Source organism: Neltuma alba, unplaced genomic scaffold (genome assembly GCF_004799145.2).
Source record: "Neltuma alba isolate B1F8T4 unplaced genomic scaffold, ASM479914v2 tig00002365_pilon, whole genome shotgun sequence".
Lineage (NCBI taxonomy): Eukaryota > Viridiplantae > Streptophyta > Magnoliopsida > Fabales > Fabaceae > Neltuma > Neltuma alba.
The window spans coordinates 37,451-53,653 of record NW_021632834.1 but is presented as its reverse complement, the minus strand read 5'-3'; the positions used below and the strand labels follow the sequence as shown (position 1 = coordinate 53,653).

Here is a 16,203-nt window from a genome sequence, read left to right as displayed (position 1 = left end):
TAAAATTAAGAATATGCGCTGCTCCAGTTAGCACCTCGGAAAAGACGGAGTCACGGAGATTGGAAGCCGCAGCGAAAAGGAGGTTCTTTTGTTTCGCTTCTGAATTTTGGGATCCCCTATGGATGAAGCGCGTCCGGAATTCTCTGGGTTAGCTTGCAAGTAATAACAGAATAAAAAAAAGGCAACAAAATTCTAGTGCCTTTTGACTCCTTGAACCTGGACATGTCAGAGTCAAACATTATGACTGTAGCAATGGGTGAACTATTTTGTTTTTTCAAAATTGAAGTGCATAAAAAGGGCAGTTTCATAGGAAAAAAAGGGGCGGTTTGGGTTTGCATTTGAACTGATAATCACCTGTTTATGTGAAGCAACGACTCAGAAATTCTTGCCATATAAGAGAAATATTAAAAAGATAAAAAACATTTAAGATTGGTAACCGAAAAAAATTGAAAAAAAAAACAATTATTAAATATATTAAATATGAATATTGAAAATGTGAAAAATGGGTGCCGAAAATATAAAAGATGAGTATTTAAAAAAATTTCAATTGCAACTAAAAATTGTGTTCTTTTTTTTTTTTTTGGAATTCAAGCTTTTAACATCTTTTTATTTTGGTTTTTAGCTTGTGGCGAATTCTCCCAATATGCTCTGGCTCTGGCGTCTTGTTCATGAAGCATCGCACTACCGTTTGTCGCCTTTGAATTTTTCATGAAGTACAATATTTTCGTCAAGAGATTCCTTTTGGGCCCAGAAAGATGACATTGAAAGAGAATAATATTGATCATTATAAACAATAATTGGTTTGGAACTATTTTTCCAATCATCAGTTATTTTTGGAGAATCTACAGTTTTGTTTTATTCTTAGAAAATAAGATATTTTTGCATCATGAATGGAAAAATAGTGCCCCTAAAAGATAACCAAGAAGATAATATTATCTGAAAAGAAGCGTGTTAAAAAATTTCAACAGGAATTAGTGACACCCAGCTTGAATAAGTGATATTATCTGCCAATCTGGAGAGAACAAGACATACAATAAAAAATCTAATCCTTCTTCCCTGGAATCATCATGATCTTATACTAAATTATTAATTTATCATGATGATTATTATTTTGTCTGCATTTGAGCGGAAATGACGTTTGAGCTGTGGTGGCTGGCTGCTGCTGAATTCAATGGACACGGCTCCTCCTGCACTGGTCGCGAGGAAAAGTTAATCCCATATTAAACACATTTTTTCTTGGTCAACATATTAAACAGATCAACATCCCGATATGGTTTAAGACTTTTCTCGCGTAATACAGAGGGAAGCAGTTAAAAACCACCTTTGGTCTAAGAAAGCAGTTATATGAATTTTACATTTCTGCGGATTCCTCATGCCCCCAGTTTTATTTTGATAAGCGGAATTATGACCAATCCAGTGGAATTGGAAAGCTATGCATAGGATTTTACAGCTGGATGCTGCATTACTGAACCACATGAGAAAGAAGACTGCATTTCTATAAGGTGTTTTTCCATCCATAATTTAAGACAAGACTAGCAAACAGGCATCAAAAGAAAGAGAGTTGTATTGTACAGCCCTAATAAGCAGGGATGGCAGAAAAACTGTATCCTTTGGCACCCCTCCATGCATAATATGCGGTTCGAGTCTCGTAAAAGCCTGCATCCCAAAAGACACATGCATGTTAAGAGTTCAGCCACAGAGAGATTGAGACGGATAAAACAGATAGCTACATAGTCGCATGGCAGAAGCAACCATATATTCTGCAATATCGCAATTGATTTATGGACTAGAGAACACGGGACATTAAAAAGACTACCATAATATGCAATGCAATCCTTCAGTTCCCATAGGAATGCACGACTGAAAAAAATATGATGCTGACCTACCAAGCAACTGAAATGGCCTTCGCAAGCCAACTTTGAAAAGGTTTTTAGCATTCATTTATAAAAGTCAACCCGTGCAAAATTCCACAGACAAAGCAAGCATGAATGTTTTTCTAATGGTACAATTAATCATGCCAGGCGAGCAAAAGCCAGATTATTGTTGGAGATGGGACCCAATTACGGTTGAGGAAGAGAGCATTAAAGCAGAAGAAAATACTTATGTAAAATGCGAAAAAAACATGTCACCAATGTGAAAAATCATTCCATATACACATGCCAGACTAAACCACGAGGCACTGTAGCAATGAAAACCACACCCTATTCGGCTATTCCCCCCCCCGGGGGGGGGGGGAAGAGGGGAAAAAAACCCACAACTTCCATAATCTAACTGTAACGGAGGAGTAATTAGGGTATGAGGGTGGGTTTGGATTGCCCCAAAAGCACTTTCTAAATGCACTTTTACACAAGTAGAGACAAAACTCTTCTCACACGCTTACTTTTTATATTATAAATTACTTTTAAAATAATTGTTTGGTTTCTGCCAAAGACCCCCTGAATCTAAGCAATAATGACTAGAGAAATTTCTCTTCATGTAAAAAGAAACCATCATGAGAAAGGAAGAGTAATGTAGGGGTACCGGTTGGGATACTAATATATCATATCTGATGATTCTATACAGAACAAGCGAGCCATACATCTGAACTGATGTTCTACGAAGCTCAAGTCAAGGCAATACAAATGCTGCAGGGCTCAATTCACTATAAAATTTTTTAACAGTTATCTTGAATTCTATCCATTTAGCAAGCTCCTCTCATTATTCTTCCTCCAACTGCACAGTGACCTATGTTTTCAGTTTCAAGCCTTTGAGGCTTAAGCCTTCAAGTTGGAGAACCTTCTATTCCCTAGTTGGGCAAAGAAATTTTATAGTGTCTACCTGATCTATCTGGGAGGATCTAATGATCAAGCAGGGCCATTATCAACCACACATGCACGTTAACAAATGCGCTTTGGTTCTTTCCCAGTTCCCAGTCCCCTTTATTTCATTTCGAGAATCACTAGATACTTCAATAGGTTCTCCACTAATCGCCAAGTACATTTTCACTGAATTCATTTGAAGTTGCAACAGTGACAAAAATATGCGGTTTGCTTGTTTGAGCTTTCCACAATAACGAAAAAGAAGCACGAGTCTAATTACATTTTTGGTACTTGTTGCATAAATATGAATAAGAACGTCCACAAGGATATGTTGTTTCAGTTTACAAAAACCAGTAACTTCTATGGTCTGGTATGAAATCAAAAGAGTTTATCTTGGGCACAAAAAATCCTTCAAATCCAACATACCTGGAAGAAAGCTGAGAATCCCTAGGACTAAAAGGCCATAAGCTTGAGACCGCTCTCCACCCATGTGACCGGTGAAGACAAAGAAAGAAATAACCAAAAGCGTTGTCCCAAGGAACAACAAGAAGAGTGCAAGAGCAATGGATTTCCAGGGAACTTTATCCAATGCTTTTGGGCTAAAATCAAAACGAGGATCAAACGGTCTATCCAAGCTAGTCTCAATCAAGTTATCCTCATCCGTGGCGAGAGGAGAGTAACGAACATTGCGTCTAGTTACCATATCCAATGGTCTTGAGACCTGAGCACTTCGATTCGAAGAAACAGAAACTTGAGAGGCCTCCCTGACACCCTTGAACCAAATTGAGAAAAGGTCTACGTTAGATTATATCCGATAAGCAAGAAGAAAGAACCAAATCCGAAATTTTGACTCCAAAGAGCAGAAGGGAAAGAAAAGATTAACAATTTATGAGCAGGTCCCCAAAGATTTGCGGTCCTCCCAATAGAGGGATGGAAAAGTATCCATCACTCTAACCAGAAGGATTAGATCACAACAAATCCAAAGTCCCATCATGTTCCAACCATCAATCGAGGTTCAGAATCATTAGCGAGAGGCCACCGCATAAAAAACACCAAATACAGAACAGATAAAAATAATAATAAAGAGAGCGAGAGGAGCCATACCTTAATTAAAACACGGAATAGCTGATCCACTGCAATTGCAACTCGTAACCACGTTTAAAAATTACAGCGACGGTGGCTAATAGCCCTTCTTTCGTAGAGCTAAGGAAGTAAGGAACATTCAACGAGCTTTCGGTTTCTCTCGTAGAGCACTTTCCTCCGCGGCGCCTCTCTATCTCCATTGAAACGGTAAGCTTCATCAAGTAATCTGGACCGTTAACTTCTAGCGTTAATCGTGACCATCCACTTTCAAATACTCGTGGCCTTACAACTCACCGCTTCTCAAATGTCAACGCGACGGATGCTCTGATTATCTTCCTCTTCATAGTTCGTTCTCCTTTCACATCCCCTTATATTAATATATATATATATATATATCTCTCTCTCTCTCTCTCTGTGAGTCTCTCTGTGTGTGAGGGAATGGTCTCCCAAAGCTTGAGATTTCTTGGTTCTTACAGGGTTCTGTGTGAAGAAGGAAGAGCAAAAGTTTGGACCTTTGTGAAGGAGGATCCTCTTGCTGAAATCATAGCAACTATTATTAATTGTGTAATTTTTATTTATCATATTTTCTTTTCCTGGTGACAAAGAGGATCAGAGATCAAAAGAAAAACAAGCTAACAGAAGCAGAAAATTAAGATATAAGTAATTGCGAAGCTGGCTAGCCAGTCCGACCAATAATCAGCAGAGAATCACTGTCCACAATGACTCTTGCGGAGTTGTTTGAAAACCAAATCATAATTTTAAAAGTGTTTTTACAATATACGAGGTAAATATATAAATGAATTTATCTCGTTTTGCAGAAAACGAGACAAATTCATCCATATATTTACTTCGTAAATTGTAAAAACACTTTTAAAACCATAGTTTGGTTTCTATCCAAACACCTCATTAATTAGGAATTTATTATCTAGGAAGTGTTTGGATAAAATCAAACGATGATTTAGAGAATAGCTTCTGGAGAATAGATTTTGGGGAGAACAGATTTTGTGAATAATAGATTTTGTAAAAAAATAATTCTGAGAAGTGAAAGTATTTGGATAATTGTTATCAGAAACACTTTTAATATATACAAATTACTAAAAAAGGCATAAATTAATATGATAATTACATAAAAGATAGATTTTATAATATATTTTAATTTGAAGGAATAAAATTATTAATAATATTTTTTACCAAAATAATTAATAATACATAAGATAATATAATTAATAAATAATTAATATGTGTATATATTTATAAGATATAAGATTAAATATGTTTATAAAAAAGATAATTGAGGGATGTTAAAACATATTATTGTTGAGATCTACTCTGATAGACACAATCATACTCTCTAATTTGAGCCAAAAACAGAATAGATTCACTTCTCCCGAAATCATGGTTTTGGGCACCAAAACTATGGTTTTAGCCCAAACCATAGTTTCAGATTATTTTTTTTAAAAATGATGCTGTTTAGATGACATCCCACCCAAACCATGGTTTTACCTCCCAAATCATGATTTTGGGAGCACCCAAATAGGCCAAATAGGCCCCTAGTGGTACTCTTTTGGTCCTATTTATAGAGTAGAGAGAGAAAATCTTTTTTGGTTCTAATTTATAGGACACTAAGAGAAAATTTTTGTGTAGATGTACAATTTTACCCCTAATTTATTATTATATTGACTTTGTTTATATGAGGTATAATGTATATTAAATAGGGATAAAGTTGGAAAGTTGTTAAATTTTCAATGAGAATTAATGAAGCTTAATGTTTTCTTTAATCTGTGTGAAACATATTAGAAGTAACTTATAAATAAGACCAGAGGAGTAGTATTTATTCATATAAAAACTCTTGCAAAGATCAAAAGGATCATTGTGAAAAAATTAATCAGGAATATTGAAAATAAATTGTAAACAAACCCTTTTACACCAAGTTCATTTATTTAAAGGATGTACGCTCGTGCAAGCCAGCCATTGTTTGATGCTGTTAACCAAGTTAACTTGGCATTCTTTGCTTCCTACTTTGTGACATTGTGGTTTTGATTCTTTCCATTTTTTTATTAAATACAAGGTCACAGAAAAATCATGCAAAATACTCCCTCCGTTCCTTATTATAAGAGACATTTGATGCTCATGGCATGTTCCTATATATAAGAGACACTTAAAAGTTGTCTCTACTTTTTTGTGTTGGTTTCCTATTTTACCCATATTTATTTTATCTCCAATTTACACTCTCTCTCCCTCCCACTTCTCTTTCTTTTAATAATTTAATTGTTCTCTCTCATACTCTCTCTCCTTATTAATGAGGGTATTTTGGGGAAAAATTATACTTTTTACACATTGATTGTTCTTAACTAATTTTAACTGCTTTTTTGATCAACGTAATTTGGTTATTTGTCTCTTATAATAAGGAACGGAGGGAGTAAGAAGTTATATAAAGATCTTAGAAGATCTTTACACACTACACCCAAATCATGTAAGATTATAATGGTTGCATTTTCTTATGAAGGCTGGTAAGCGAGCCAATCAGCGTAACTATTACTGGCTTCCATCTGCAAATGCGCAACCATGAAGGATACGGAAGGAACAGCCTATGGAAATGCAACGAGAAGGACAAGTCCTCTTAACGGATGCCCGTTTTGCATGTAAGGCGTATTTGATTTGAAGATGATTCCAAGCGGCCTTCCAAAGAAAAGGTTTGATTTTCTCCTAAGCTTTGTGTGTAAATATTCTTCTACATACAACCTTGCATCCTTTTTTTTTTAAAAAAAAATAAACTTACTACGGTGCTATCATTAATATATTTAGCAGAAAATAGAATTTGCTTCGGCTCATCGAAAACGCATAAAAACACAAACACAACACACCCCGTTGTAAGCAGCAGCAGATATGTCATGTACGTTATATTACAGTGTACGAGGAAGCAACCCATAGTACGCGGTTAAATTTATTATGTACATAAACAGACCCCAAATATTTCCGATGAATCGGGTATATCCCCGAATCCACAGATTCGGCAGATTTACAATGACAAAGAATAGCATGTAAGAATTAACTTTACAGTTTGAGTTTTAAATGCAACTGTACGTTTTTCAAGGCTTGCAATGCGCTGTTGAATGATTGAATCAACCACCAAGCTTCCAATAGATATCTTCAAGAGCACGGTAAAGAATGGCGGCAGCCGGTGGCCTTGGTAAGGAGCCAAGAAGCAAGTCCGTTGCTGTCAAAGACTGGCTGCCATAGAAACGGGAATTTTCTCGCCATCGTGTGGTCACAATACTACCTTCCAGTGAACATCCAACAAATGCACCTGAAATTAATATCCAATATACTAGTGGTTAATCCAACTACAACGTCATCCCACAAAAGAAATAAAGAAACAGGTCAACACTTTCACAGTTTAACATCTTCCTCGGTATTGTTAACAGTTCGATGTACATAACTAACTAGTGTCAGCCTTATGTTCTATTGAGTTTTGTTCAAGACTGTTTCAATTCAGACAGATTGGCAAATAAGGTCCAATCCTGATATGAAGTGAGTATCATCATGTTTGCAGACAAAGATTTCACGAGATGGAAAGCAGATATAAGTATGATCTAGCAGGGAAAAGAAAACACACACACACACACTCTCTCTCTCTCTCTCTAACCCTCAAGAAAACCTTCATTCATTCTCATGAGAATGAAACAAAAGATAGGCAGATAGAATTCAAAGCTCAGGTTTCTTTTGTTCCTTTTCTTTTTTTTTTTGGGGGGGGGGGGGGGAGACAATGATCTCATCTTTCATTACAAATATATGTATGAACTCAAATTGTATATGATTTACCCTCATCCGGTTCAAATACGCATCCCTTGGTAGCTCAGGAGAAAAAAAAAATCAGTCATTCACTAGTCATACTCGCACATAAATTGGATTTTTCATTGCTAGACAAAGATGCAAAGTAACTCATGATAAAATCACAAAAAATACATACCTTTACTGCAGCTGTACGTGTAACAAGCAGCCTGACCACCATCCCCCGCACGAATATCAGCTTCAACTGCCCTTCCAACAGTTCCAACTGCAGCACTTGCTCCGGCTCCGAGTGAAATATGCACATTACCACAAAACGTCTTGATAGCGTCATTTGTTCTCAGAACAATTATGAAGTCCGTTACCTCTCCTCCGGCCTATAATGGGGGCAGAAAGTAAGTTTCAACAACCCAGAAGACATAAAGAAATTAACAAACGGGCATTACTACAAGACTTGCAGCCTACATGTAGAATGGGAAGTCAGAATCAATGCTTTGGCAAGGTCAAGGTTTGAAAATTGTGACCAGAAAAAGAGGCTAGAGTTTTGTCTATTGCTTAATATTCCAAAAGATGCTATTCATTTTTTCCGCTGAAAACCATCTTGCAAGAAAACCAAAACAAAATGAAGTCTGTTGAAGTTTTATTTGAACAACGTCTCATTTCCACAAGTTACTGATTCTTGAATTTTCAGGTGATCGTATTTTTGTGATTAAGGCTGCTAGCTCAAATACTGAACATTATTAAAGATTTAATTATCTCACTTGAGCTCCCCATCCAACACCAAGTGTGGAAATGGCAGATGGCGGAGACCATGAACCATCTTCCCTACGTGCAACAACAAGTCCTGTACCAACATTGTAGGTTACCACAACTCCTACTTTCGCCACAGTGATAATTGCAAGGCCTTTTGCTTGCCTCAGAATGACATCAGGGATTGACTTTTCAGGCTTTAATGAACCAACCTGCAAAAATGAATTTCATTAAACACATCTCAGTTCACTCAACATAGCTTGTGTAGACTTTCACCCTGTTGACATATTGAAATCTATTTTTGGATACAGACCTATTGACATCAATGGAACCACCAAAAACTTCATTTTTAAATTACAAATGATTCATTATTGGCTTAGATAATTGTATCCCTACACTAAAATGACTTTTAATATATGTCACACCATGATTCCACAGATCCTAAAATAATCACTATGGCTAAAATAAGAAATTATAAACTGAGCAATAAAAAGATAAAGATTGGCATCAAATTTACAACAGATAATTTGAATTAAAAAAAAAACCATGTTCAAACTTTAGTTTAAGGATCAAAAAATCACATATCAGTTTCTCAAACATCTTATTTAGTTCTTTGGCAAAAGTATCAACCTTGGGCAGGTCATTTAAGTCAAACTTATTTGCTCAGTTTGATCTTTACGGCAACATACATGAAAGAAACTAAGAATCATAGGTCACATTATCGCCAACAAAGAACGTCCATAAGAAACACAGCCCCATAATTAGTAGGAAAGGGTTTCTAAAGGAACTTTAGACTTGAAAAGCGCTCAAATCTGGACGTTACCTGATTATAAGCCTTTATAGTGTTAGTCGCTTTATAAATTTCATATTCCATGGACTGTCCCCAAGGAAAATTCAGCCATGATCTCAAAGTGCTGAGGTCCGTCAGGTCCTGAGTTGGCACTTGAGCTGCATTACTAACCTGGTTCATTAAATATGGCTGTACGGACTCAATCCGTACACAACATACATCACAGACTCGTTGGGGATCAGATACTCGAAACTTGACAGGTAACAAGCTTCGTCCTTTGGAGCATTCACCACAAAATATTCCTCCACAAAACCGACAATGATGCCGTGAGCACATGATAGGATGAAACCGCACACCACAAAGCATACAAGAAGTAGAAGAGCTATCAGGCAACCATTTTGGAGGCTCGGTTTCAAGCAATTCCTTTACATTACTAAAGTTGACCTCTGTGAGAGTTTGAGCCATCTCTCTCCAAGCTTGTTCAAGTACAAGGTTTGATATCCACGACAAATTACATTTATGAATATCTCCTGAAGCCAAAGAAGTCACTTTTCCCCGGGCCGCGAGTAGCATTTCTACTATCACATCCCACATAGTCAATTCCTTTTCTTCTCCAAGGTATTGATTCCATCCCAAGTCACCCTCTGGAAAATAGCCACCATTTGAGTGAAAACATCTAGCCCGCTCCTCGTGTTCACCTTCCAACATAGGCGGAACTGAAACCGGTATCCAAACTCCAGTATCTTCATAAAGCGGAGAATCATAATAGAAATATTTTCCTCTCCTCAGAAGGTTGCCTGATGTTTCTACATTTTCTTTATTTCTTTCCAATGTCTCTTCGGGCAATACAGGATACACCGAGGAAGTATTTATACTATCCTTTTCAAAGTCAGCAGTAGGAAAAGAACCATGGTTATCCTTGATAACATGGTCTCGCAGATTACCAATCATCTCATCGCCCTGTGAATAGTATCAAGAGAATACCTTATAAATAATAGAAAACTACAAACATTCAGTCTTAAAAGACAACGCACCATTAATTACCCAATGGTATGGTATTCCATTTAAGTGATTTTAATTAATTTATCTATACTGTTCTCTTTCAGTTTCGTATTTTAATGCGACATCCTCATCCTAAATAAAGATATTGCAAAAGACATCAGAAATTCAGAGTTAAATTCCATAAGCACAAAATCATAAACCCAGAAGCGACGCAAAAGACAAGAAATCAAAGAAATTTTCAGTCCACCCCATAGTAACAGAGACATGAAGGGGATGGGCACGGGAAGGAAACATACAGGAGGAGAACTGAGCGTCCGGTCGCCAAATGAGAAATCAGAAACCCTCGTGGACAAGTCTTCTACGCCTTCAACTTGATTCTTAGGTTTCCAATTGCCGTCCATCGTTCATAAAATCTATGAAGCACCAGATAAGGCAAATAACATCTCCATATGTGATCAGTCAAACGACAATTATGAATTTGCAGACATCTATTCAGCTGAGAAAACAAAATCAGTTGAGCGCAAAAGATCGAAATTTTCACAATAAACACGAAAAGGGTGCGATATAGAATTCGAGTTGGAGTTTCGATAGCGTATTGCAGCTCTCTTGGTCCTCGAGGGTTTACGCCTTCCTTGCGTACAGGCTCTGGACTCGTAATTACGTTGGCCTCGTTTCCAATTCTTATAATATTTATTATCATTAACCAATATTTAATATTTTTCATTATTTTTCATGTGATTAACCTTAACCTTTTCTCTGGGCCAAAATTCGAAAGTATGCATGATAACGCGCATAATTTGTTTTTATTAGATAAAAGAGATTAAAAAATGAACAGTTTAACAAAAATACTACCTCCACTCCTAATTATAAGAGTTTGTTGATTAATTTGAGGAGATTAAAGATAGAAGTTAAGTTAGTTATTTGTAATAAATAGGTAGTGTCTTTTCTAAAACATCCTTACTAATCAAATGTATTGGTTAGAACTGCCATTGATAAAAAGACTACCTTCAAAAAAAATATAAATATAAAAGATAAAATAAATTGAGATTTTATATTTACAATCAAAATAAAAATTAAACAAAATTTTATATTAAAAAGAAGAGGTAATAATTTACAATCGACTTATTTTTAATTATTGTCTGGATCCACTCGATTGCTCTTCTGGCGCCACAATTAAACCAAACGTTTTTTTTTTTTTTGGTTACTCAAACTAAACGAAATTTTTCGTGATCGATCAAAGTTGGTTGCAGAGCAAAATTGAAAATCTATGACGAAAATTCTAATGACATCAAACTAAATTTTTGTTAAGTGCTACAAATTTTAGTCTGTAAAATTAAATAAAATTTTTTCCGTTTCTTCATGAGTATGGACTTAAACAGAGACTTTAATTTCTTTGGTTAAAATTGCCCCTATTCTCACTATTTTTAGAAATACATTTAATTATGAAGAAAAAAATTATTTCTTAATTTATGATGCTAAATAATGGTAAATTAAAAATAATGTATTGATAATAAAATTAATAATTTAATCACCTTCATTAATTTTAGTGAGATGATTAAAGATGACTTATATGGAGAATAAAGCTAATGTAATTTAAAATGAGAAAAAAAAAATAAGTAGCGACTTTCACTTTGGCCTTAAGAAAAGTACTTTCGTCAAAATATTTCCGCATCTGTTCTAACCTGTTTCCCTTTCTTAAACGCTAATTTAATTCTTCTCAGCCTTTTTCTAATTATATAACCCATTTTTAATAAAACTTGATAATCGATAATTGATTTTGTAAGTCACTTTACATATAAAAAGATGAATTATTAACTACTTTTTTTCTAATTTCACTCTTTCATAATTTTTTACAGGTAGGTTGAGAGGGTGCCGATGAAAGCTAAAGATGATACATTTAACATAGGTAAATCATAGAATAATTAAATAGTGATTTAATTATCTCTTATTAATTTTCAATGACGGGGTTAAGAATGACTTGTACTAAATTATTCTTCTTTGTTTGTCAAAGACTTGCACTAAATTATTCGAGATGACTTAAAAATCACTTTTATATCCTATCATATAAATTCATAAATGATTTAAAATAAATTAAAAAAAAAACACAGAGTCTACTTTGGCGGTCCGCAAAAAGCCAAATAAATCCAAACGGTGCCGTTTTATCCAAGAGAAATAGCATTCCGCTTTCCATTCACGGGAGAATGATGGGTGTTCTGACCGTACACTGTCGAAACAGGCTTGTCTTCGCGCTTTCCGAGGCGAGGTCATCAGCTCTATTTTATGTTCGGCGAAGCTGGAAGTTCAAGTTCAAATCTTGACCCTTCCATTGAATCCATGGCGTTCTCTCATCCCATCTCCAAGACATCGATTTTGCTTCCCATCGTCTTCCTTATTCTCGGTTCTCTCTACCAACCCTCTCATGGGTTCTCCCGATACGGCCGTGGAATGCCGGAGAATAACTCAACGCGCCGCCTATTTGGATCGAGAGCTGCCAAACCCCTCAGCTGCGGCGACCTGGTGGTGCAATCCCAGTGCTTGCAGAACAAGTGTAGTTGGTGTCGCAGTGAGGTCCTAGACGACATGTGCTTCAGTAGAACCGAGGCTTGGAGATTGCCTCCGCAGGTTTTCTCTTGCGGTTGATCCGGTGAGGATCTGTTCACTTTGGATCTTTTAGGGCTAAGATCTGTGACGCCCCCTTTCTGCGAGTGAGTGTTAAGATTCCTTTCGGTTTGAAATTTTGGCCGGGGCTCTATACGCTGTTTTCCTTTTTTGGTTTTGGGTTTCTCTGACTGAATATGTCCAGCGATAGAGGAGAGATCAGTGGTGTACTTGATTTTGTTTTGTGCTGATTGAAATCTTTGAATGAAATTCAATTTGAAACATGGCTTTTGTAATTAGAATCTCAGAGGCAAATTGGGAATCCAGAAGCTTGAGATTTTTCTTGGTGAGATTCAGAGCTATGGACCCTAACCATTTTTGGAAATGGGTAGCGATCTGCAATTTCCTTTTGGTATGTTACTCTGTTTTGCAATGGCTCTACATGGGTGTTTGCATCCCAAACATGATGATCAACAGAAGCTCAACTTTGATCCATTTATGTGTAGCCGGAATTCTGTAACCTTGTAATGGGAGAACTTAATTAAAACTTCTGATAAACTGATCACATCCTTCATCATCTGTAGATTCAAAATTTTCTGTATATTTTGAGGATGCTTAGATATTTACTACTTTGAATTCATGAAAGGTTTGCTGATCTGTGCTGCAATGGGGTGGTTCTGAGAATAACATGTAATAGCAACCCTTTTGCAGTTTTGCATCCATGAGATTTCTTCCTAGATAATGAGGTAGGTAAAATTTTATCCTGAGATTTGAGAGGAATCAGTGCTCGGGTGCGTCAGAATGGTATGCAGAATTTTGAAGGGCAAGTGGTCTCTAGAGTGTATTTGCCTTTTTTTTAATATTTAAAATCTACAATAAATTATATTATTTAATATTAATGAAAACACTATGACTTACTATATACGGTTCAAGACAAAACGTGGCTGATTGCACATCATATTGTGATTTGTGCAGATCTTTTTCACCATTCTTTTTGAGATCATACATATTTTTAAAAATTATATAAATATATCATTTAATTAATTAATCCTGCCAAAAAATCACTTGTTAGCGTAATATTGTAAAATCTGAGGTTGATGGCGCAAAAACAGCACATAAGATTTGAAAATGAACTAGTTATGCCTGTAGACAGCACATTTTTGTCACAAGCGCGTACTACAAATTTGGGAAACGGACATTACAATGTGATTGTTGTTAAAGCTACGTTCGATGATTCTAAGAAGAAAATACCATACTGAAGAACAATGGCGTTACGATGCTCTAAGTTTTCTAGCTATAATACCAAATACCAATCGGTTCGGGCGTTGGTTCTTAAACAACTATTCGAGAAAAGGCGGAGATTAAATTCATTTACGTTGTCACCTTCTAACTTTATGTAAGATATTTGAAGACCTCTATCAGGAAGTTAAATGTAAGGCTACCAACTATAAACTATAATTTGGATGAAATGTGTACTTCAGCTAAATTAGCAACTAACATTGAATAAATGAATTTTGGTAATACAACATCGATTCCTACTTCCATTCTGTTTTTTCGATTTCACATTGAACATATTATTGTTCAACTCTTCAATCTGAAGCAAGAATTCTAAAAAACACAAACAAAAGAATTTGAAGGCTTTTCAGTAATCCAGAGCACATTCTTCGTCGGCAAGGTAGTATTTCACGGCCGTCCTCATATCATCGTAGTAGTCAGATACCTGAAAAAACCTTGTGAGTTTTTGCAGCTCTTGGTCGCGAAGATCGTCGACGAACGGCGGGATCGGAATCGCGTTATCGGGTTGGTTCTCGTACGAATTCGGGTTGTCGTCGACAATAACCACCCGTTTCAAATCCCTCCCCATCTCAGACAAGTCCTTCACGAACTTCCCTTCCACCTGTTTGCACGAGTCCCGATAAAGCCGGTGCGAGATCAGCCCGTTCCGGTCGAGCCGGTCCAGCACCATGGACGCGTACTCTCTCAAGGCTGCGGTGAACACCACCACCTCGAACTTCGCGGCCAAGTATTCCAAGAATTCATCGACTCCCGGTCGCTTCAACACGTAGAAATTCATCATCACACCGTCGATCCTAGGCCTTACGACGAAATCGAACCTCTCCGGCGGCGGGTCCGTCTTGGAGTGGATCAGGGTCTCGTCCAGATCAAGAAAGATGGTTCTCTTATCAGATGAGATCAGGGGTGGAAGAGGGTTGTTGAAGACAAGGGTCTTTCTAATGTCGTTCAAGGATTCTTCGCAATGTTGTTCTTTGGAATGCATTTTCTTTAATTTTGTGTATCCTTTGTGACTATTCGGAGTGCCGGTCCGCGTGAATCTGGAGAAAAACTTTGAGAGGCGACGTCGGATGGAGGCCAGCACGGAGAAGGGGGCAACTACATGTTTGACGGGAGATTTTTGCCGGCGGCGGCGGCCGTTGCGGCTGTCCTTAATGGATTTCACTGGCGTTCTCTTCCTCCTCGACACCATCGCTGCAATCTTGGGAGTTAGAGAGTGAGAGAGATAGAGAGAGAAGAAGGCTTTCGCTGAACAGGAGGGACGAGAAGGGAGAAGATGAATGGTGGTGGGGCACAGAGGCAGGAATGAATTTAAAATCTTGGTCTGGTGCAACGGTCAACAGCAGGTTTGGACACCGAACCTACATATTTTTTTTGGGGGGGGGGTTTCCTAACGTCTGATTATTGTTGTGATTAAAGTGGTTTTCTGCATATGTTAACCAACATAATAAAAATAGGGGCCATGATGAATCTATGATGTCTGATATTGTTTGTTTCTTGAGACTGATCTTAGTTACAAAAGGAGAAAGTTGTTTGCACCTGCCTCCACGCAATTGTGAAACTTGGTATGTTTTGTTGTTGTTTGTCTTGTTTCATGTATGAGTTGTCCAAGTTTATCAACTGATTTGTTGGCAGAAAAATGTTCATCAACTGATTAGTAATTAATATACACGCGCGCGCGCACACGTGTGTGTGTGTGTGAATATGTCTGGGAGTAAGGCAGGAAAAGGTAATAACAAATTAACAATGAGGCTCTTCATTACTTTTAGGTGGTCAGACAACAAACGGTATCATAGAGGGGCACTTCATTACACAAAGTTAAAAGCATATATTTAACCAACGATGGTGGGTCTAACGAAAGGAATTAGTCTCTTATAACGTGGTGAATCAAGGTTTGAATCCCTGTTGGAAGAGGTGCTCACATTTAATGCCCGACAATACCTCAAATAGGATTGTCTCTAATAAGAAGATACTTATGCTTTAGCACAAAAAAAATATATATTTAGTATCCTAATTTATATAAAATTTTAATTTTAAAAAATATATTTTTAATTCTTTAATTTTAAAATTATTAGTTTTAAATGATTATTTTTAACAATT

General features: G+C 36.7%; 3 protein-coding genes across 4 annotated transcripts; all 3 read right to left on the bottom strand.

Moving 5' to 3' along the window:
* Positions 1 to 1,201: 1,201 nt before the first annotated feature.
* Positions 1,202 to 4,022, bottom strand: LOC114722787 (transmembrane protein 230-like). 2 transcript variants are annotated; one of them, XM_028908884.1, is made up of 3 exons: positions 3,903 to 4,022; positions 3,225 to 3,570; positions 1,202 to 1,656 (listed from the first exon to the last, which is right to left on the bottom strand). In XM_028908884.1, the coding sequence occupies exons 2-3, from the start codon at positions 3,499 to 3,501 to the stop codon at positions 1,577 to 1,579; spliced, it is 357 nt and encodes a 118-aa protein (XP_028764717.1). In that variant the 5' UTR covers positions 3,502 to 3,570; positions 3,903 to 4,022; the 3' UTR covers positions 1,202 to 1,576. The 2 variants fall into 2 exon arrangements, with proteins under 2 accessions (XP_028764717.1, XP_028764725.1); XM_028908892.1 differs by lacking the exon at positions 3,903 to 4,022 and adding an exon at positions 3,682 to 3,838.
* Positions 4,023 to 6,752: 2,730 nt separating this feature from the next.
* Positions 6,753 to 10,825, bottom strand: LOC114722801 (uncharacterized). Its single transcript, XM_028908904.1, has 5 exons — positions 10,509 to 10,825; positions 9,244 to 10,170; positions 8,432 to 8,632; positions 7,852 to 8,047; positions 6,753 to 7,188 (listed from the first exon to the last, which is right to left on the bottom strand). Exons 1-5 carry the CDS (start codon positions 10,611 to 10,613, stop codon positions 7,004 to 7,006), a joined length of 1,614 nt encoding a protein of 537 aa, XP_028764737.1. The 5' UTR covers positions 10,614 to 10,825; the 3' UTR covers positions 6,753 to 7,003.
* A 3,592-nt stretch (positions 10,826 to 14,417) lies between these two features.
* Positions 14,418 to 15,945, bottom strand: LOC114722755 (carboxy-terminal domain RNA polymerase II polypeptide A small phosphatase 1-like). The gene is made up of 2 exons (XM_028908854.1): positions 15,941 to 15,945; positions 14,418 to 15,297 (listed from the first exon to the last, which is right to left on the bottom strand). Exon 2 carries the CDS (start codon positions 15,293 to 15,295, stop codon positions 14,453 to 14,455), a length of 843 nt encoding a protein of 280 aa, XP_028764687.1. The 5' UTR covers positions 15,296 to 15,297; positions 15,941 to 15,945; the 3' UTR covers positions 14,418 to 14,452.
* Between the last annotated feature and the right edge of the window lie 258 nt (positions 15,946 to 16,203).